General features: G+C 50.8%; 1 protein-coding gene across 2 annotated transcripts in view; it reads left to right on the plus strand.

Moving 5' to 3' along the window:
* The first annotated feature begins 743 nt into the window (after window positions 1–743).
* LOC128847229 (butyrophilin subfamily 1 member A1-like) overlaps window positions 744–23,320 on the plus strand; it is a 44,921-nt gene continuing 22,344 nt past the window's right edge. Inside the window, exons 1-4 of one of the 2 annotated variants that reach the window (XM_054046599.1) lie at window positions 744–840; window positions 16,620–16,881; window positions 18,537–18,653; window positions 20,941–21,288. In XM_054046599.1, coding sequence (XP_053902574.1) covers window positions 18,545–18,653; window positions 20,941–21,288 — 457 coding nt within the window. In that variant the 5' untranslated portion in view covers window positions 744–840; window positions 16,620–16,881; window positions 18,537–18,544. Of the gene's footprint in view, window positions 841–16,297; window positions 16,375–16,619; window positions 16,882–18,536; window positions 18,654–20,940; window positions 21,289–23,320 lie in introns of those variants that run through there. The other variant, XM_054046598.1, reaches the window with a different exon arrangement.

The raw sequence follows: 23,320 nt of genomic DNA on the forward strand, positions 1-23,320 counted from the left end.
CCAAAAATTATCCAAACCTGCAGGGAGAGACCCAGAGGAAGGGCCGGGGCCAGGCAGGAAAGTGACTCTGCACCAAGGGCCCCTGCTTGTCCCAGCTCTGCTCCTGGGGCGGGGGGGGGGAGGACCAGTGGTCTGCAAGTCCCAGAGCTGCTGCCCTCCCTGACCCCCCCCCCCGGCTCTGCTCCCCTGAGCGCCTGCAGGTGCGGAGCCAGCTACAGCCGGGCAGTTCCCGAGTCACATTCAGTCCGTTCTGATCTCTCCTCCCCTCCCCATTGATCAGCTGTTGCTTCCCACCCATCCCCACTCAGTCACTTCGGATTTCAGATCCCCTCCCTCTACAGCATCCCCCCCCTTCCTCATTCTGCCTCCACCCAGGGCAGGGCAGTGGGGGTCGGGGGGGTGGGTGAGAACTGGCTGGTGCTTTTTGCTGCTGCTGCTTTTTTTCCTCAGCCGGACAGAGCTGTGGTGGACGGTGCTGGGCAGAACCCAGCGATCCCTGGGGAGCAGGAACACCAGCTGGGGGGCATTGACACCCCTACACTGGCTCACCTGGGAAACTGCCCCTACCAGGCACACCCCGCCAGCTCCGGGCCCTGGAGGGGGGGGACTGGTACTTTAAGAGGAATTTGCTCCGCCCCAACCAGCCAGGGACATGGACCGGACCGTTACGTTCACTTCCTCTTACTTCTGTACTTTCAGTTTTGAAGCATGTGGAAGGCCCAAGCGTGGGGCTCAGCCCTGTCAATTCAGCTACAAATGTAACAAAAATAACGATGACTGGTTGAGTCTCAAACCCTCCAGCTTCGTGACCCCATGTGCGGAACTGGTGCTGCAGCCTCGGTAAGTGACATGGGGACCAGGGCCGGATTTAGGGGCACGTAACCGAGGCGATTACCTGAGGTGCCAGGCTGGGGGGGCGCGGGGCTCGTGGGGCTGTTTATGTTAGCAATAAAAGGAAAAATCAAATGTTTGAAGTAAAATGTTTCAGGATTTCCTTATGTGGCTCATTTGTCACTAACCTCCTAGAATGTTCTAGATCTTTGTAGAATTTTGTGGAACCTTCCAGACTTTCTGGTTCAAAGCTTCTTTCTGTGACTCAGCAGGGAGGGGAGTTCCAGGCTCTGAATCCCCAGCTGCACGGCTCTGACTGAGATCTCCGGACACACAGCACTGAGGTCCCTTCAGATGGGCTGTTAGCACCAATGGGCCTCACTGAAGGGATTCTCAGGGAGAAACTAGTGTAGTGTAGGAAACGGCTCTCTGCAGGAATTTGCTACTTAGGGTACACTCAGCCGTCTCACAAAAACTGAGCATGCTCAGTAACATCTGCTGAAGCCACTGCCCTTCACCTGGCCCTTACTAGGCATAAGATTCTGCTTGGCAAGCAGGACCTAGGTTCCCCAGGGCTGGGTTCTTCCAGCCTCAGAATCAGACGAACAGACTTGAGACCATTACTCTGATCTAATGGTCCCTTTTGGCCTTAAATTTGGTCTCCATGAAAGTAGATATGGTTCTACTTTAGCTAGCTACACTTTTATCATTAAAAACCTCAACAAATAATCAAACTATCATCATAACTCCCCAGACAGTGTCCTCTAGCACCTCATGTTTCTATTGTTTGTCTTTGTTTGTGTGTGTCACAGGGCCTATATACCCATTCACCATGGGCAAAGAGCATTTGGGCCCACAGGCATGTCACTATGACTGCCCTTAGTCTCAGGGCTGCATGACCTAGTGGCCGGAGTCGATATATGAATCAGCGGGGGTGAGGGGGTCCAACCAGGGCCGGCTTTAGGCCAATTTGCCCGATTCCCTTGAATCGGGCCCCGCGCCTAAGAGGGCCCCGTGCCCAGCGGTGAGGTGGAGCCGGTTCCCAAGCTCCAGAAGCTGTCCACCCCACCCCCAGCTCTCCTCCCCTGAATGCTCCACCCCCTCCCCTACTTCCCGCGAATCAGATGTTCACACGAGAAACCTGGAAATAAGCAGTGGCAGGTAAGCTGGGGGGGCGTGAGGAGGGCTCCAGGGAGGCGTGGCGCAGATCCCTCCGGGCGGGGTTCTAATCAGGAGGTGTCACCAGGCTCTTCCTCGTGGGCCACGACAACCAGACTGCCACAGAAATGGTGGGAAGAGGAACCCAGCACTGTAGCAATTATTTCAAAGGACACGTTGGTATTTATGTCACCAGCTTTTATATTCGGTTGCTTTCAGCCCCGTTTCCCCATATATTGTCCGTATTTGGTGTGCCTCACCTGTGATCAGTCTTTTGCCTTTCTGGGAAGTCCAATAAATCTTGAGGGAGAGAAGTCTCAGCCTGTAGGATCTAGCCAGGAGCTTGTATTTTACAGGACTCAAACTCCCATTTCCAGCAGGTTTGCTTCAGGATTACTAGTAGCCAGGGCTCCCCTCCCCCACTGCATCAGTGAGTGAATCCAACTGGTCAACACCCTGGACTGAGGGAGTCACACACGTTTAAAGTCTCCCTTCTTCCCCAGGTGACCGGTTACTCTGCCAGCAGGAGAGATGAGTCTAGTATTTATGGTTGCTTTGCTCCTACCCCAGGGCACCATCCACTAGGCCAAAGTGTATTGAGGTAGGGTTACCATATTTCAACAATCAAAAAAGAGGACGGGAGGAGCCCCGCCCTAGCCCCGCCCCCATCCTGCCCTAGCCCCGCCCCTGCCCCTTCCACTCCCTCCCACTTCCTGCCCCCTCAGAACCCCCAACCCTCCCCCCCACGCCTTGTCCCCTGACTGCCCCCTCCTGGGACCCCTGCCCCTAACTGCCCCCCAGGACTCCACCCCCTACCTAAGCCTCCCTGCTCCTTGTCCCCTGACTGCCCCCTCCTGAGACCTTCCCCCACATCCTAACTGGCCCCCTAGGACCCTACCCCCCTACCTGTCCCCTGACTGCCCCAACCCTTATCCACACCCCCACCCCCTGACAGCCCCCCCCCCAGAACTCCTGACCCATCTAAACCCCTCTGCTCCCTGTCCCCTGACTGCTCCAATCCCTCTCCCCACCCCTGCCACCTGACAGCCCCCCCCAGAACTCCCAAACACCCCCCCCCGCTCCTTGTCCCCTGACTGCCCCCTCCTGAGACCCCCCCACCTGTACTCTGCCCAAAACCTTACACCCCCCACCCCCAGACAGCACCCCCCGAACTCCTGACCCATCAAACCCTCCCCCCTGCTCCTTGTCTCTTGACTACCCCCCCCAAACCTCCCTGCTGCTTCTCTGACCCCCTGGCCCCCTTACTGTGCTGCAGAGCGGCACGCTCGACAGCAGGGGAGGGGAGCAGGGTCGGAGCTCCAGACTGCCGGAGGCCGTGATCTGCCAATGCAGGGAGGGAGGGGGAGAGAGAGGAGGGGAGTGGTGTCAAGTTGCAGGAGAGAGGAGGGGGTAGTGGAGGAGGGGCTCTGGCTGCCGGAGCCCCATGCGAGTGGCACGATCCGGCTGGCTGCCCTGTAAGCCGTGCGTGCTCTGCATGGGGGGAAATCCGGACATTGACAAATTCCCCCGGACGCTATTTTTAACTGAAAAAAGCCGGACATGTCCGGGGGAATCCAGACGAATGGTAACCCTAATTGAGGAGGAGGACGTGCCTCCATTCTGTCTGTGTCCCAGCGGGACTGTGGGGTGTGCAGGGGCACACTGTCCGGTGCAGGGGACGCTGGGTGATTTTTCTCAGCAAGCCTCTAACAAGCTCTACAGAGCATAACAAATAAGGATACTCAGAGGCTGCTCACTCAGTCTGTTTGTGCTCCCAGCCCCTCTCCTCTGTTCCTTCTCTGCTTTTCCACTCCTCCTCCTTGACGATCTCCCATTCATTTCTCACTCTGTCTTTCCTTCTTGTTTCTCCTCCTCCCACTCCTGGCACCTCCTCAGTCTTCATTCCTGTGAGTGAGAATAGCTGATACCCGCAGCAGACACCTCCTGCTGCCAGCACAAGCCCACACAGAGCGGAGCAAGGGAAGAGAACAGAAATGCAGAGAGTCTGGCTGCCATGGCCTCAGCAACCCCAGCACAGACAATGCAAGACAAAGCCAGTGCCTGCCTGTCTCCTCACCCCCCTCTGCCCTCCTGGCACATGCCCCTCCCCTTGCACAGCCTCTGTCCCCTGACGCCTGCCTATCCCCTCGCCCTCTCCCCCCATGCTCCTGGCACCTGCCCCTCCCCACCCCCTCTTTGACCTCTTGGTGCCCACCCCTCACCTCACCCCCTCTTCCCCAAGGCAACCCAGAAATTGCCCTTCACCTCACCATCCCCAGCCTTCTTACCACCCGTCCCTCTCCTCCCCTTCCCTCTGCCTCTGGGTACCCACCCCTCATCTCCTCCCCTCTGCCCCCTAGCACCTGCTCCACCCCTCACCCCCCTCTGCACTTCTGTACACGTATCCCTTTGCTCACCCTGCCTCTGGCCCACGACACCTGCCCCTCCCCCAGCAACCTCTGTTCTTGTAGCATCCACCAGTCCTTTCACCCCCCTCTGCCTTCCTGGCACCTGCCCCTCCACACACCTCACCTCTGGCCTACAAAACCCACCCCTCTCCTCATACCCTCTGCCCTCCTGGCATCCTTCCCCTCTCCCCAGCAGCCCCCACCAACACTTGTCGGCCAATTCCCTGTTGAGGGAAATCAGCGTCCAATACATCTCCAACTCCCTCTTCAGTTCCAGCACCGTGTGATGTTCAATATCAACCTAGAGGTGCTGGTCGACTCGGGTGTCTCAGGCAATTTCATGGATCTGGAGTTTGTCTAAACTGCACAAGATCCCCTCCCAGTGCAACGACTCCCTGAGTTAGTCGAGTCCACAGATGGATCACTCCTTTTGTCAGGATTGGTCCCCTACCAGATGGCTCCCTTAGAAGTAACTACTCTTCAAGGCCACCAATAAGTCCTCCAGTTTCTTCTTCAATGCTTAGCCAAACAGTTGGTCCTCATGATCATTCTCCATTTGGTCCATTCCTGTGCAGCTGGAAGGGCTTGATGGCCTGAGAATCCAACATGGGAACAGACTTGATGAACCAATGTAATGGGGGGCTGCCTTTGGGCTGCCTCCACCCCTCAGTTGATGGAATTTTATCCAGGATATTTCAAGCCACCCAGATAACGGAGTTTCCCGGAAGGTCTTGTGGCATTCTTGCGACATGTCTGAAAAGTGTAAGGTGCCATATGCAGACAATGGCCCCAGTAGTCTGTAGACCAGAGCAACCGTAAAAATCTTCATTATACATGAAGTCATTCTACTTTATGCCCAGTATACGATGTTGGCATTTTGTGTGGAAAGCCTCCAGCTTTCCCCAGTCTGAGCTGCGTAGTGTCCATGTTTCACAGCCGTACAACAATATGGAGAGGATGCAGCTCAAATACATCCTGAACTTGGTTGTCATGCTGAGATGATGTTGGTTCCATCTTTGTTGTAAACGACTCATGGCAGATGCTGATTCAAATCTGATGGAGCACCTCCGTGTGTGAGTTGGAGGGTGTCGGGATATACCCCCCCCCAAATCTGAACTCTAAAAGACCCCCTAAGCTTATCTTCTACCACCTTAGGTTAAAACTCTTGAAATGCACAATATTCTGCCTTGGACAGATTTTGCTACCACCACCAAGTGACTTACACAAATATTCAGGGAAGGGTCACTTGGAATCCGTATCCCCTCAAAATATCCCCCCAAACCTCTATACCCCCTTTCCTGGGGAGGCTCAAGAATAAAATACCAACCAGCTGCCTTAGCAATGTGAGCACAGACCAAACCCTTCTCTAAGGACTTTGGAATCAAAGGATTCTTTAAAAAAAGGTAAATTTTATTAAAAAAGAAAGAAACACATCTGAAAACTCAGGCTTTAGGGATTAAACACCAAAAATAACTTTCTTGGGGTTCAGCTTAAAGGTTACAAGCAAAACAAAAGCACCTGGGGTTAGCACAGAGGAATCCACAAACCAAAACGGTTCCTAATTGCATCTGTCTTAACTTTTCCTGTGCTACTTACATATCTGGGGTTCCAAATGAGGAGTTTCTAGGTATGATGCTGATGATTTCCCATACCTGGCTTAAAGCTTACAGCTTGTTGCTGACTTCCCCTCTCTCCAGCCCGAGAGACAAACAATCCCCCCCACCCACACACCCCCAGCAGTTTTTCCAATTTGAAAGGGTACAGACTCCCTATTGGTTCCCCTGGTCAGGTGCCAACTCAGGTTAAGCCTCTCTTAATCCTTTACAGATAAGGCAATTAGGGTACAGCTGCTAAGGAGGATTCTATAGCTACTGACTGGCTGGGTGTCCATAAAAGGGAGCTACCCCCCCTCATTTATCACAGAGGGTCAATAGCACATTTTAGCAGCTCTGGGGGGGATGCCATCAGCACCGACCACATGTCCATCTTCAGGTTGCAGATGGCGTGCTTCACTTCATCCAATGTTGGTGCATCAGTACAAATGTCTGGGTCCAGAACCGCAGTGGCTGCCAGATCGTCCAGCTCTGAGCAAGCAGCAGCTGTAGCTTGGTTCACGGCACTATGATAATGTTCCCCCCCGTCATCATCTGATTTACATGGATGGCCTTGGCTGTCGTTCAGGATGCTGTTTGTAGTGACGACCTCTTGATCGCTGAGGTTGCGGATCACATGGAATGCTGGCTTTGAGTCACCCCTGACTAAGCCAAATTCAACATCATCTGCCTCTTGGTTATAATATGCCTTGCAATCGTGGACTGTTAGGGTGTTACATTTTCGCTTCAGCTGATTATCTTATCACCACGCTGGTGGCTGCGACTTTCAATTTAATTATTTGGAAGGCCTCCTCCGATAGCCATAGTCAGCGTGTTGGGTTCCTATAGCCAATCATCTGCTCAGTGGATTGGTTGAGAGTAGAAGTGAAAAGGACCAGGCATCCTCCATGTCATCAGGCAGGTTGGCTAGAGCCAATAATTCCTCATAGGTTTTCATAGAATATCAGGGTTGGAAGGGACCTCAGGAGGTCATCTAGACCAACCCCCTGCTCAAAGCAGGACTAATCCCCAGACAAATTTTTACCCCAGTTCCCTAAATGGCCCCCTCAAGGATTAAACTCACAACCCTGGGTTTAGCAGGCCAATGCTCAAACCACTGAGCTATCCCTCCTCCCTCTATTGCTGATGACAATACAAAACCTTTTGGCTAAACCTGGCACATGAAGTGCGTCAATGTCAAACTACTTCATAGTTGAAGAAGCCTTACCTGCTCATTGGAGTGTCAACACCATACGGGCAACCACTAAGTGGTGATCTGTGTTCGCCGTACATTCCGCACCACGATATACTCTACCGGAAGCGAAGAGTTGACTGTCATGTGTGATGATGTGGTCCAACTCCTTCTGAGTAATGCCATCATGAGAGATCCATGACATCTGGTGTATGTGTTGCTGCTTGAACCATGACCCAAGAATGGAAAGATTCTGGGAGGTGCAGAATGTGAACAAGCAGCAAAAGTATTAATTGAACATGCCTGAACCATATTGAACAATGACCTGTTCAAACCCAGTTTGCAGGGAGCCAGTAACTGCATTTAGGTCGCCCAGGATCACGAGATTATCATGTGGAGGAACTGTGCATACTAGAGATTCCAATTGATGATTGAGTTAAAGATAATTTCCACCAACAGATTCCTCTGTCGGTGCATAGACTATGACAATGAGGTAACTGTGCTGATGTTTAAGTCATGCAATAAGTAAACAAGAAGACACTGTTACCAGCTTTGCCCGTTACTTTGGGGTATGCTCATTTATTAGGGTTACTCTTCTGGGGGGGAAGGTGTTCTGTACTTCTATCAATGTACTGCTTATGTCACTTGTGTTCTCATACAGAGCTCTACTTCTTCCTTCTACATGTTACCTCCCAATAGAGCTATCCTGCAGGACCTAGGTTCCCCAGGGCTGGGTTCTTCCAGCCTCAGAATCAGATGAATAGACACGCACACAGTTACAGAGCGCGTCTGAGAGGACTGGGTTAATCAGCACTCCCAAGATGACCCCTTATATGTCCCTGGACTCAATAGGCTGGGTCAAGCAGCACTTCCAAGCTGCCACCCTCAAATGTCCCAGGTTCAGCATGTCACTATCCCCACTTTCACGTTACAATTGTTCTGGTAGTAACCCACTTGATGAGCAAACCCCACTGGGTTTTAGGGCTCTGCAGGAATCTTTTAGCTTAGGTATGAGGAGCGTTGCTGCAGAGCGAATAAAGAAACCAAAAAACACCTATGAGGGCACGAGAGAGAGAGAGAGAGAGAAGCAACCAGCTTAATCATGAAAGTTATTTATTGTCAGGTAATAACCATAGGGGAGCCAAACAAATAAAACAGTTTTATTAAATTTAACTTAAATTTGATCATAAATGTCAGGTTTATAAAACTATACTTGATCACACAAGTCAGGGTCAGAAGTCTATACCTAGAGAGAGACGGGTTCTCACCACTCCATTAAACTTGAATCAATCGGGGGCTCCCAGGTGATGGTGGTAGCTGAGGGTCTGGAGTGCTGGAGACAGGCAGAGCCCCCAGCATGATCAGTCAGGAGAAGATGAAGTCCCAATGGAACGGATACAGATTTTGGATCCAGGCATCAGAACACTTACTTGAGCATAGGTAGGGGTTTTTGTAGAGAAACCACAATGATTCAAGAGAGAACACTAGATTTGTTTGTGTGTAAACAAGGGAGAATACCAAAGTTGTTTTGTTCAGGCTAGACCATGGGAGCTGATCATTCCTGGCTTTGGGCAGTGTTCCTTGGAGGGAGCTCACAATGCAATTAGGTAGCTTCACTATTTTGGATACCAATAAAGGATTTATTACTAGAATTGGTCTGATAACTACTGAGCTGGATGTGTGCAGGCGTGGGTTCATTAACCTCTGGAGCAGAGATCCCCCATCATGCTGTGCTTCCCTGCTTTTCTGGTCCCAGAGTTCTGTGTGGTTCTTGCCTTGGAATCTCTGTTCTCTATTCTGTATGCTACTGGAGATGCCGCCTTCTCCCATCTTCGGCGCAAATGAGGCTAGGGGAGTTTCCTTAATCCTGTCATCCTTATTCCAGGGGTTTAGATGTCTCTCCAACTGCCTTTTCATTGCTTTTTGTAAGTCTTTCTTCTGATGCAGATTTGGTTCAAGCAGAGGCTGGGGGTGGAGGGGAAGGTCTTTTATGAGTCAGACAGGCTGGGTACAGCACCCTGGTTTCCCAAGAACACAGAGTTGAGAGGTAACAACACAGGTGTCCAGATTATCAAGGAGAACTTGGCCTCACCTCGCAGTAGTAGTGCTATCCCATGTAAGTAGTTGGGGCCGCCAGAATACAGAAATAAAGAATCTTCCAACTCGTGATGTCCGTGGTCTATCAGCCTTGTTTCTGTTAGGCCTGCGATTGATATGCCAAGACCGTTCATTTCGCATGAGACTGCGATCTGATGACCATGCCTGTGAAGAGTTGCAACATTCCAGGTAACAATTTTGATGGACTGGTGGAGATCCCAGATAAGATTGGATGCATAGTCACAGTATATTGCAGATGTGCCTGCCAACATCAGAGGACCTGCATCCCCAGGGGGGTCTTTGTCACAAACCCGTCATATTTGAGCTGAGAGAAGACAGCACCAACAAGGGATCTACAGCTGAAAGTAATGCAGGGGCTTTAACCCTGGTGCTGGGTACTAAGTAATTCCTCCAGTTTGGGATAATTCATTCACCACATCTATCAGTTGTCCTTGCCACTCCCTGGCTTCCTATCCACAACCCACGCAGATGCTGGCAGTCAGGGATGGTACCCTTTGACCTATCTTGCCAACAAACCTGTTTCCCAAGAGCCAACCTGGGACCAGCCACCCTTTGTGGTTTACTTGGTCCTCTAAAGAATTCAGAGATGTGAAGAGAGGATCTTGTTAAATATCAACACTATGCCGAAGTGTCTGACAAAAAGAAAACTGACACCCGACTGCCTAATCAGAGCTATGACTGCCTCATCAACCACCAGCTTAGAGCAGAGGTTCCCTACAGGTGCATTGACTCCCTCTCCAAACCCAAACTACAGGCACTCTGGAGCTATCTTGAGGAAATCCTGCAGAAGGGGTTCATTTGTCCCTGCATGTCCCCAGTGGAGGCCCAGATCTTCTTTGTTTCAAAAAAAGTCAGCTCCCTCCATCCTTCTGTGGAATACCGAGCTCTCAAGTTTATAATCTGAAACCAGTACCCCTTACCAGGGGCGGCTCCAGGCACTCCAAGCACATGCCTGGGGCAGCAAGCTGCCATGAGGGCGGCAGTCAGGCAGCCTTTGGCGGCTTGCCTGTGGGAGGGAGGTCTGCTGGTCCCACTGCTTCGGCGGCAGGTACGCCGAAGGCGCAGGACTGGCGGACCTCACGCAGGCATGTCGCCGAATCCGCATTATCAGAGGACCTCCCGCAGACTCCTGTGCTTGGGGCAGCAAAATACATAGAGCCGCCCCTGCCCCTTACTGCTAATTAATGAACTGTTTGAAAGACTCTGCTCTGCTGAAGTCTTCACAAAGTTGGACCTCTATGAATTTTATAGCTTGGTGAGGATCTGGGAAGGAAACAAATGGAAGTCCGCCTTTCATATCTGGTATAGCCACTTTGAACATTTGGTCATGCTGTTTGGATTGTGCAACGCCCCAGCAAACTTCCACCATTTCAAAAATGACATCTTTACAGACAGGCTGGACCAATTTGTAGTCATTTACATGGACAACATCCTTATTTTCTCTAAAAGTCAGGACCTCCACAATCATCATGTATGCACTGTCTTGGAGACCCTCCACCAACACCACCTCTACATGAAGCTTAAGAAATGCAAGTTTGATAAGGACACAGTGGAATTCTTGGGATGTTTTGACTTGCCTGAGGGATTCACCATGGAACCACGTAAGGTGGCGGCAATATCCGACAGGGTCTCACCCAAGGATGTACATCGAGTGCAGTGATTTCTGGAGTCCACCAATTTCTACATGAGGTTTATTAAAGGATTCTTCCACCTGGTTGCACCCATACTGGTGCTCCTGAAAAAGGGGGTCCAGTTCGCTTGTCCACTGAGGCTTATTTGGCCTTTGATCGACTGAAGAGGGCATTCACCTCATTACCCGTACTGATTCAACCACATCCCACCAAACGTTTTACAATTGAGTTCTAAACCTCAAACTTTGCCATAGGTACAGTATTATCTTAACATGTGGGCACCCACAACCAAGTACACCCCTGCACTTTCTATTCTCAGAAGCTAACCCTAGTGGGGAAAAATTACAATATTTGTGACAAGGAGTCACTGACTATCAAGGCAGCTTTTGAGGGTGGTGCTTCTTCTAGGAGGAATCCAATTCCTGGTCCAAGTCCTGATAGAGCACAAGAACTTGAAGAGCCTATGGACTGCTAGCTGCCTTAACCAATTCCAGATCCACTGGTCCCTCTTCTTTGATTGCTTCAATTTTGTGGTAACCTATGGCCCAAAGACAAGAAATGGGAAGGTGGATGCCTTTTCCTGGAAAAAAAATGACTATCATGAACCTGGCAAAAAACCCTCTACCACCATGCTCAAGGTTTCCAACTTTGTCAACGGGACAATAGACAGCAGTCTGAGTGATATCCTCCATCCACCCCAGGTTCTCCAATGATCCGTTTGCTACCCAAACCCACCAGATCCTGACTGATGTGGGTACCTGACCAAGTTCTAAATTCTGACTATAGAATGGCCTCCTCTATGACAAGGGTTGTATTCAAGTTCCAGCAACAGCCTAGGCTTCAGGAATTGAAACTATGTCACAATTCACTGCTTCAGGGCCATTTTGGCCAATTCAAGACCTCTGTAGCCTTGGTCTATTATATAAATGGACTTCGTCATAGAACTGCCATGCTCTCAGGGAAAACTCGGTAATCCTGGATGTTGTTGACCTCCTAACAAAGCAGGTGCACTTCATCCCATTTGGTATTGTTCCTACTGCACAGGAGATGGCATGGCTCTTCCTGAAAAATGTCTTCTGCTAACCATGGTGTCATAACTATAAAGGGAACGGTAACAGCTGTCCTGTGTACAGTACTATAAAATCCCTCCTGGCTAGAGACTCCAAAATCCTTTTCCCTGGAAAGGGTTAAGAAGCTCAGGTAACCTGGCTGACATCTGACCCAAAGGACCAATAAGGGGACAAGATACTTTCAAATTTGGGGGGGGGGGGGGGGAAGGCTTTTGTTTGTGTTCTTTGTTTGGGAAGTCGTTCGCTCTTGGGACTGAGAGGGACCAGACATCAATCCAGGTTCTCCACATCTTTCTAAACAAGTCTCTCATATTTCAAACTTGTACGTAAATAGCCATGCAAGGCGTGTTAGTTTTCCTTTGTTTTCTCAACTTGTAAATATACCTTTTACTAGAGTGTTTATCTTTGTTTGCTATACTTTGAACCTGAGGCTAGAGGGAGGTCCTCTGAGCTCTTTAAGTTTGATCACCCTGTAAAGTTATTTTCCATACTGATTTTACAGAGATGATTTTTACCTTTTTTTCTTTAATTAAAAGCCTTCTTTTTAAGAACCTGATTGATTTTTCCTTGTTTTAAGATCCAAGGGGTTTGGATCTTGGTCCACCAGGAGTTGGTGGGAGGAAGGAAGGGAATGGTTAATTTCTCCTTGTTTTAAGATCCAAGGGGTTTGGATCTTGGTCCACCAGGAGTTGGTGGGAGGAAGGAAGGGAATGGTTAATTTCTCCTTGTTTTAAGATCCAAGGGGTTTGGATCTGTATTCACCAGGGAATTGGTGAAGGTCTCTCAAGGCTACCCAGGGAAGGGAATTAGCACATTGGGAGTGGTGGCAGCGGACCAGACCTAAGCTGGTAGTTAAGCTTAGAAGTTTTCATGCAGGCCCCCACATTTGTACCCTAAAGTTCAGAGTGGGGAAGCAGCCTTGACACATGGGTTAACAATAGGCATTATATTGGACCATGCCCCCAGTGCATCTCCCAAATCTGGTGTATATTTCTAGACTCCTTGGCATCGAGTTCCTCACCTCATCCACCTATTTCCACCAGACTAATGTGCAAACAGAGAGGGTCAATCAAATCTTGGAGCAGTAGTTTTGCTGCCTTTTGAGTTACCACCAGGATGAATGGCACCCCCTGCTGTGCTATGTTGAGTTTGCATATAACAATCCAAGCCACACCTCAACCCAACATAGCTCGTTTCTTACAAGCCATGGCTTTCACCCCTGCTGCCACCCGGACTTTCCTGTGAGTTCCCCAGTATCAGCACCTGCAAATTTAACTTCCTAGTTACACTGGGTGCAGCAGGAGCTCAAGGAACATTTGCAGTCCTCCAAAGATGCCTATAAACACCATTCAGACCAAGACTGTCAGGCTCTTCCTAGTCTGGCCATAGGGGACAAGATGTGGCTCTCTGCCCTCAACCTTAAATAGAGTTTCCCATCCATCAAACTAGACTACTAATACCTGGGCCCCTTCAAGATTACAGAATGGTTAAACCCACTGCCTTTCCAGTTACAGTGCCTGAGTCCCTGAAGATCCACCCCGTCTTTCACATCTCACTTTGAAAACTCCAGACCAAGAACCAGACCCTAACTGCTCTAACTCACCTCCACCACCCATAACAGTCCAGGGACAGGAGGAGTACTTGGTCCACTGAATCCACAACTCTTGGCAAATTAGAGGAAGGCTCCAGTACCTGGTGGACTGGAAAGTCTACAGTCCAGACATGTGGTCATGGGACCCAGCAGAGAACATACATACCCAGGATCTATTGCGAGAGCTGCATGGGAAGTACCCCAAGAAACTGGGCCATGAGGCCCCTATGAGTTGCCATCGGGTCAGGGTCTACTGTCAGGAATCAGGGACTGCCAGTCTCTGGGCAACCGAACCAGTTCAGCTGGCCTGTAGTAAGCTGCCTGATTGGCTACGCTGCCTGATTTCCTTGGAAGAGTCAGCAGACTAGCTCTTAAGTCCACCAGCAACAGTGGTTCAGTGGCAGCTCAAGCCATTATCCCATGGCTGGGCTGTGACAGCTCCTGCACCGGCTTGTTCCCAGTTTTGTTCCTGCCTTGTTCTCATCCTGCTCCTAACTCGGCCCAAAATTTGCCCTTCTCTTGCCTCATTCCAAGTAACCCAGTTCTGGCCCTCGGCTCCAATTCCTGACCTCTGACATCAGCTCTAATCCCTGGGTCTGGCATCAATGACTCTTGCTCTGACCACCAGGCATGATCACTCATATCCTGGCCACAGACACTGAGATGTTTAATGTCTATTTTAGTTCAGTATTCACTAAAATTGTGACCAGATACTCCACACAATTAATATTAACAGCAAGGGGGAAGGAATGCCAGCCAAAACAGGGAAAGAACAGGTTAAAGTATATTTTGACAAGTTAGATGTATTGGAGTTGTCAGAGCCTGATGAAATTCACCCTAGGGCACATAAAGAACTCCCTGAAGTAATCTCAGAACTGTTCATAATTATTTTTGAGACCTCATGGAGGACAGGTGAGATCCCAGAGGACTGGAGATAGGCACATTGTACCTATCTTTAAAAAGGGGAATAGAAACGACCCAGGGAATTATAGACCACTCAGCCTAATTTCAGTACCTGGAAACACACTAGAACAAATTATTAGAGAGCTCCCCTAAGAGGTGTGGGAGACCCCAGTTCAAGTCCTTTCTCTCCCTCACACAGAGGGGAAGTGAACGTGGGTCTCTTCATACTGCAGGTGAGTGCTCTAACTATCGGGATGGCACATCCTCCTCTGTCCAAGTATCAGGAGGTAGCCGTGTTAGTCTGTATCTACAAAAACAACAAGGAGTCTGGTGGCACCTTAAAGACTAACAGATTTATTTGGGCATAAGCTTTCGTGAGTAAAAACCTCCTCTGGACAGACTTTGTCTGAGACTGTAACTGATGGTTGTCCTCTGAGCAGACCTGCTGGATCAGACCCTGCAAGTGAGATAAGCAGAGGAGCACCTGTATTCCCCAGGTTCATGGTTCGTGCTAGGGATTGGGCAGGAGATAGGCATGGGGGTGCCTAGTGGGAGGCAACAGTGCACATGGCTAGCGGCAGAAACAGGCACCTAAGGGACTTCGGTGGGTGGGAGCATCCGTGCTGAGCAGCAAGGACAGGGCACCAGATCTGGGCTCTGCTCCCCCGCCTGCTCCAGTTCCCTGTTTTGGAAGGAGCGGGGCTGGGGGGAGGGGAGCTCAGGTGATTTATCAGGATCCAGCCCAGGGAGCCCCACGGACCCCTCCTCTCCGGGCTGCTGGTTACAGCGTAACAGTGACGGGACCCGCCGCTTCCCCCCAGGATCCTCCTCTAGCCCCAGCCCTGAGCCCCCCGGAGATTTCACCGACACTCAGACCTGGTCATTGCACTCGGGGGGGGGGGGGGGGGGGGCGGCGGGACTGTCTCCGGGGGCGGGAACCAGCCTCGGGCTCTGCCGACAGCAGCTCCGGAGCCTGCAGCTGAGGGGAGAGACCCGGGGGAAGGGCCGGGGCCGGGCAGGAAAGTGACTCTGCACCAACGGCCCCTCCTCGCCCCAGCTCTGCTCCCGGGGGGTCTGCGAGTCCCAGAGCTGCTGCCCGCCCCCGCCCCTCTGCTCCCCTGAGCGCCTGCAGGAGCCGAGCCAGCTACAGCCCGGCAGTGCCTGAGTCCCAGTCAGTTCGTTCTGATCCCCCATTGACCAGCTGTTGCTTCCCGCCCCGTTCACACTCAGTCACTCCGGATTTCAGCTCCTCCCCCCCCCCAGCATCCCTCCCTCCTCCACCGTCCTCATTCTGCCGGGTTTCAGAGGGGAAGCCCTGTTACTCTGCATCAGCAAACACAAGGGGGAGTCCCTGTGGCACCTAGACTCAGAGACTAATACATGTATTTGGGCATGAGCTAAAACCCACTTCATCACCACATTTCTTAGTCTTTAAAGTGCCACAAAGACTCTTCATTGTTCTGCCTCATTCTGCCTTCACCTACGGAAGCGGGGGTGGGGTGAGAACTGGCTGGTGCTTTTTGCTGCTGCTGGTTTATGTCCCCAGCCGGACAGAGCTGTGGCGGGCGGTGAATTACTGAACCCAGCGATCCCCGGGGAGCAGGAACAGCAGCTGGGGGGGGGCATTGACACCCCTACACTGGCTCCCCGGCTAACTGCCCCCCCAGCCCTCCCCCCCAGCTCCAAGCCCCGCGGGGGGGCTGTTACTTTAAGAGGAATTTGCTCCGCCCCAACCAGCCCGGGACACGGACCGTGACTTCAACTTCCCGCTACTCTGGTACTTTCAGTTTTGAAGCGCAGTGAAGGCCCAGGCGGGGAGGGGGCTCGGCCCCCTCAGTTCAGCTACAAATGTAACAAATGTAACTGGTGCTGCAGCCTCGGTGAGTGACATGGGGACCAGGGCCGGATTTAGGGGCATGTAACCGAGGCGATTACCTGAGGTGCCAGGCTGGGGGGCGCCGGGCTCAGGGGCTGGGTTTGTTGTTGGTAATAAAAGGAAAAATCAAATGTTTGAAGTAAAATGTTTCAGGATTTCCTTATATGGCTCATTTGTCACTAACCTCCTAGAATGTTCTAGAATTTTGTGGAACTTTCCAGACTTTCTGGTTCAAATCTTCTTTCCTAGATTCAGCAGGGACGGGAGTTCCAGGCTCTGAATCCCCAGCTGTACGGCTCGGTCTGAGATCTCCGGACACATGGTGCTGAGGTCCCTTCAGATGGGCTGTTAGCACCAATGGGCCTCACTGAAGGGATTCTCAGGAGAAACCGGCACCTCCTGACTCTGAATGTCAACCTGGCTGTGGGAATGTCCCTGCAAATTCAGAAATTTCTCTGCATCTGAACACAGACTGGGAGGCTGGCACAGAGCTGGGCTCCCTTTGTGACAGGTGTGTGTGTGTGTATTTGTGTTTCTCCCCCCCCCCCCACTTTGCTATTAACTCCCTAAACTGAAGTTCCAGAGGCAGGGGGTGAAAGACTAGAAGAGAAAACCCTTGGTCCACATTCAGTGAATCCCTCCCAGCTCCACCTGGGTCTGCAGGGCCATTGCCCTGAAGGCAGGTGCTGTTACCATTGCCGCCCACCCTATGGGTGCCTGCCAGGGCAGGGAGTGCTTCACCTCCTTCCAGAGCTCTGCCAGGGGGAGTGTGTGTGTGTGTGGGGGGGGGGGGGGAGCACGGTTAGTAGGGAAGTCCATGAGTCAGTGACCTGGAGTCCTGGTCACATTCCCTTCCAGTCCAATGTTGGCCGCTCTGTGGGCAACACTGGCCCTGGTGGCTGTAGGGGAAGTTACAGGCACCTTCTGGTTCCTGGCAGGATTTTACACCACCGCACAGCCTGGCAGGAGTCGCATGGCTCAGTGCAGCGTGAGCCTAAAGCTCTTTGTCTCTAAGGGTACATCTACACTGCAGCTGGGTGGTGCAATTCCCACCATAAACAGACAGACACATGCTCAAGATAGATTTCAGAATGGTAGCCGTGTTAGTCTGTATCAGCAAGAAGAACAGGAGTAATTGTAGCACCTTAGAGACTAACAAATATATTTGAGCATCAGCTTTTGTGGGCTAAAGCCCACTTCATCAGATGCATGCAGTGGATGTATGCATGCTTCCTACTGCATTTTCCACTGCATGAATCTGATGAAGTGGGCTTTAGCCCACAAAAGCTTATGCCACAAATACTCCTAGTTCTTTATGCTCAAGATAGTGCAATAAAAACAGCAGTGTAGCATGGGTAGCCGTTCCAGCTAGCTGCCCAAGTACATGCCAACAGTGATCCTAGCACGTAACCCGAGCTGCTGCCTGGGCTACCAAAGCTACACTGCTGTGTTCAGAGCCAGCACATGTCTGTCTGCCCCACTGGGAAGCTCACTCCCAGCTGCAATGGAGACGGATCCTTAGGGTGGTTTCAATGTTACAGATCCCAGGGGCACAGAGACTTGGTGACCCTGCTCAGAATTCATTCCTGACATTGCACCAATGCTGAAGGCAATGAGAGTGGGTCACTGACATACAAAATCATCAGGGCCAGGGACTGATCTGCTCTTTGGGAGGTCCCCAGAGGTCCCTCAGCCGGGACAGGTGTGGTTGGGAGATGGAGCCACTTTTCCCCACAGCAATCAGTGGCCATTCATAGCACATTCAATGGCCCTGCCTGCACTGACTTGTTTTCCTTAATATGTTCCATTCTGCAGGAATCTCTAAATTCCCCAAGCAAGAGGGGTGCCTGATTGTGCCGGGCACCGTACACACCAGTAGTGAGGGACCATCCCTGCTCTTGAGAGTGTATTAAAATCTCAATAAGACCAGACAGCTCCATGGGTGCCAGCCATGGTGTGAGCATGGTATGGACCGGTTGCTGGCACAGTGACATCTAACCCTGCTCAGAGCCAGGGCAGAGGAGGACTGGGGGGAAATCCTTTCCCTTCTGGTGCATGGTAGGCAGCAGTGAGGCTTGTCACAGCCTCTGCACTGCCCCATGGCACTGTCCTGTCACTGCATCACACTCACTCGCCATCTGGTTTGTTATTTCTCCTGTTCCCCAGACTAAGCTATGATGACAGGGAAGATTCCCTTGTTCTCCCCTGGCTCCACAGTCAGCTCTGCTCTGCCCGGCTACGTCGCTCTCTGCCTCGCTCTACAGGTTCACAGGCTGGCATCAGGTAGGAGCTCTGGCCTCCTCACTGGGTTTGCTGCTGTTGCTGGTCATCACTGTACATCCCACATCACTGCCTTGTCTTGTAAACCACGTCTGCTCAACCTGCCTACAACCAGCAATGTGGAGAAACCACAGGGCACAGCTGGATCCCTAGTAAACATGTTTGCTACTTATATGCAATCTTGTCAGGCCTAGCTACACACACACTGCTGCTCTGACTGGAGGCTTCTAAGACATAGAACATGGTGAGCATCACTATGGGGCTCACAAACTATTTAAAGGGACACTACCCAATTCCTTTACACTACACAGATCAGACTCTTCAGCCCCAAAGAATCATGAATCCCCAACTCTCTGGTTATGAATTGAAAACACACAAGCCATTCGTACTGCATTGGGGACATCTGACTAAGGCTGAGAGGTAAACCTCATGTCTCAGTGAGGATATTTGCTGTCTTCTTTATTCTGTGCCATTGGTGAAGGCCTTATAGTGACCCACTCCACCCCCGTGACTACCTGCACAGCTACTCCGGCATTTTGGTTCCCTCCTGCTGTGGTTTCCATCCTGCTAATTTAACCAACTCTCTGTCTCTCCTGATGCTGAGTCTCTGCCCTGAGATGCCCCCTTTCTGTGCAGTTCCACAACGGCTGGTTCTCTGCCCCTGCTCTTTTCTATCTGCCTCCTCCCCTCTCTCCGTTATCTGACCTCTAACTTTGCCTGCATAGTGATGAGCTATTTTCATATCTTTATACCTTACAGACCCTCACACCATCCCTAAACTAGTTTGCAGAGGCCCCTGCTCTTCAGCATCATGAAAGATCCTTATGTATCAGTGAACCAGACCCTCCCCCCCCCAATATCCATTATACCCAAGGTGCCCATGAGAAGTCAGAGCCCTATTCAGAGAAAATATGGACAATGTATAACATTTACTTGTGTACTCTGTGTGACAGATATTGCAACCACACATGGTATTTTGGGGACTATGAATATTCTGTGTGTCTTTGTATCCCTTTTATAAATAGTATCTATATGTGCTATATCAGCGGTTCTCAAACTGTGGGTTGGGACCCTAAAGTTGGTCACGACCCTGTTTTAATGGGTCGCCAGGGCTGGCATTAGACTTGCTGAGGGCCAAAGCCCGAGCCCCACCAATAAGGGCCAAACCCTGAGCCCCATCACCTGGGTCCAAAGCCAAAGCTCGAGCCCCACTGCCTGAGGCTAAAGCCAAAGCCCAATGGCTTCAGCCCTGAGTGGCGGGGCTCAAGTTACAGGCCCCTCTGACAGGAGCTGAAGCGCTTGGGCTTTTGCTTTCCCCCCGCCAAGCCAGGATGGTGGGCCTTGGGCTCAAAATTTGGTTCCCCCGTCCTGGGATCGTGTAGTAATTTTTGTTGTCAGAAGCGGGTTGTGTTGCAATGAAGTTTGAGAACCCCTGTGCTATACGTATCTTTGTGGGCTCTGGATTGTAATCTACTCCATGGGGGAGGGTTACCCCATCTCCTCCAGTATCTACAAACCATCTGGGGTAATTACTTCTGGGACAGATAACACCTCCAGAGAAGTACCACCCCCAGGGAAAGTTGCTTAAACTAGTTCAGGGCAGGTCCCAGAAGCCCAAGAGAACAAAAATTTTTGGTATAAACCCTCAATTTAAACTGGTCAAAGGCCTGGGATCTTGGGCTACAAACTGACGTGACTTGTTAACCAAAAGAACAAACCCTTAGAGAAAGTTTTGGAAGACTTTGGACCCTAACAGTTTGTTCCATGTGCCAAATGAGAAGCCTTTGGTATAAGTGTAACATGTTCAGACCTTCAATTGGTTTATTGTAAGTTTTCTGTCAGGCTTTTATCCTTCAATGTTCTCTGCTTTGGAAGAGCTGTTTGGTTACTGGTAGCCACTGGCACACACTGTTCAGAGCCCTGGGAGTGAAAGCAAAGCACAGGTGCTGGCATGTTAGGCATGCTGGGAAAACCAGTTAATTGAAGGGGGCTGGAAGCCTAAAACCTCAGTGTGGAGGGAGAAGGACGTGGGTCCCTGCCCAGGGAGAGGTGACAGCTGGAGGCCTAAGATCTAAGGGGACGTTCCTTGAGCAGACCACAGAGTGGGTCAGAGGTGCAGTTACCCCAAGCCTGTGACTCTCTGCACTCAGACATGTCTAGGGCACTGCCTGGGTATGTAGTGTTCACTTTTAATGCAGGGCGCTCTCTTACTGTGTGTCTTACTGCTGAGTTAATGCCACTACCAGCCCCTTGCCAATTTAACTTCAATTTTTCTTTGCACATTTCACAGCACAGTTTACAGTGACTGGACCTGACCGTCCAATTACTGCCCCCCTAGGTGGGGAGGCCATCTTGCCCTGCCACCTCTCCCCCAGGATGAGCGCTGAGAACATGGAGCTGAGATGGTTCCGATCCGAGTTCGCTGTAGTCGTGCACCTGTACCGTGATGGACAGGATCAGTATGGACATCAGATGCCGGAATATCAAGGAAGAACTGAGCTCTTGAAAGGTGACATCAAGAATGGGAGTGTTTCCCTGAGAATACGTGATATCCGACCCTCAGACGATGGGCAGTACAAATGTGTTTTTCAGTCCAGTGTCTCTTCTAAAGATGCTTTTTTGGAACTGCAGGTGGCAGGTCAGTGACTTGTTCTGATACTTTGATGTCTTCAACAGGGTAATAAGTGGAGTCACAGGGTTCATTGTGAGAGGACTCTTGATTTTTCTCATTATGGTGGGGGATAGCTCTGCTCTGGTTAAGGTTGATTCTAGTTTACTGTTTAACAACTGTTTTTTTCCTGAGTGTTCAAAAATCCACACACACACTTGGATTCTCTTGAAAATTTCTATGACTCATTGGACTCTGGGGTGGGGTTAGTGAGCTATATTTGAGGTCATTAGAGCAAGGGGTTAATGAGATACACAAACACCCCTGAAAAGCCAGATTATATTAACATGTTGTGATTACTACAACTTTTTTGTGCACACCTGGGGCCAAACAATGGCTGATCCTCTGATGCCACCAGTTGGGATTGATTTTGGCTGGTGTCTGGCACCCACAGGGTAACAGTGCTCAATGCACAGGGTCCAGTAGCCCTGCATCTTGTCTAAGAGTGGGAGCGTTGAGGAATTCCCCCCAGGACAGAGGAAGGCAGGAGGCCTGATGTCTGAAGGTGCTGCCAGACAGACCAGAAGGGAACAGGTGTAGCTAGTTCTGTAACCATGACATGAGGTTTAGGTCAGGTGCAGCAAACACCAGACTGCTGACAATCCCCATGGCAATAAGGCACCTCTGTGCATTTCTACTGACACAGCCTACAACACTTAGCACTGAAATGAGGCAAAAGTGATCCCTCTCCCCACATTGCAGTGACAGATCTGCCAGCCTGCTCGAATTAATCCCTCTACCAGTCACTACGGTGACTCCGAACACAGGGAAGGCAGAGAGATGCTGGAAAACAAATCCAAGAAACACAAGCAATGGCACCTTCTCATAGCCCTCTCTCATGCCTGTTTATTATGGCACCACCCTCACTGCACCATTCCCAGCGCCTATTGCTAGCCAGGAGGCAGAGTTAAGGTTGCAGAGCTGGGGTGCTGTGTGCCATTACTTTGCATCTCTTGGGTTGCAGAAATTTAAGTTAACTGTTCTCTGCATTTGGGAAAGGCACAAGGCTCTGCTGGGCAACCGTTATTCTGCATTAACGAGTACAGTAACTCCTCGCTTAACGTTGTAGTTATGTTCCTGAAAAATGCTACTTTAAGCAAAACGATGTTAAGCGAATCCAATTTCCCCATAAGAATTAATGTAAATGGGGGGGTTAGGTTCCAGGAAAAAAAATTTTCACCAGACAAAAAAAACTATATATTATATAGATATACACACAATATACGTTTTAAACAAACAATTTAATACTGTTCACAGCTATGATGATTGTGAAGCTTGGTTGAGGTGATGAAGTTAGAGGGTGGAAGAGAGCTGAATGATGAACTAGCACTCGGCGGAGCCCTCAAGGGTTAACACATTGTTGTTAATGTAGCCTCTCACACAAGGCAGCAGGAACACAGGAGGGGAGACAGCATAGCAGACAGAGAGACACACACCTTGTGTGTGGGAGAGAGAGAGATGCACACTGCCCCTTTAAGTAAGCTGACCCACTCTTAAGTGCATTGTCTTTTTAAGTGGATCAGGAAGTTGAGATAGCAGCTGCTGCCCCAAACGCTCTGTCTCTCTCCCTCCCTGTCCCCTCCCTGATCTATATGGAGAAGGGGTAAGCGGGGTGCAGGAATAGGGGAGGGGGACACCCTGACATTAGCCCCCCCCGTCCCCCCTGCACAGCAAGCAAGAGTCTCTGGGAGCAGCTCCAAGGTAGAGGGCAGGAGCAGCACATGGCAGTGGGGGGAGGGACAGCTGAACTGCCGATTGCTAGCCTGCTGTGGGGCTGCAGCACAGGGAACTTAGGGGAGTGGGGAGCTGATAGGGGGGCTGCTGGTCCACCCTGGTTCTAACCCCCCCCCCCCATCAGCTACCTGCAACGGGCTGCTCTTCCTGCAAGCAGTGGACAAAGCAGGCAGCTGCCAAATGACATTAGAAGGGAGCATTGCACAACTTTAAATGAGCACGTTCCCTAGTTGATCAGCAACATAACAAAACAACGTTAACCGGGACG

This window comes from Malaclemys terrapin, chromosome 13, assembly GCF_027887155.1.
Source record: "Malaclemys terrapin pileata isolate rMalTer1 chromosome 13, rMalTer1.hap1, whole genome shotgun sequence".
Lineage (NCBI taxonomy): Eukaryota > Metazoa > Chordata > Testudines > Emydidae > Malaclemys > Malaclemys terrapin.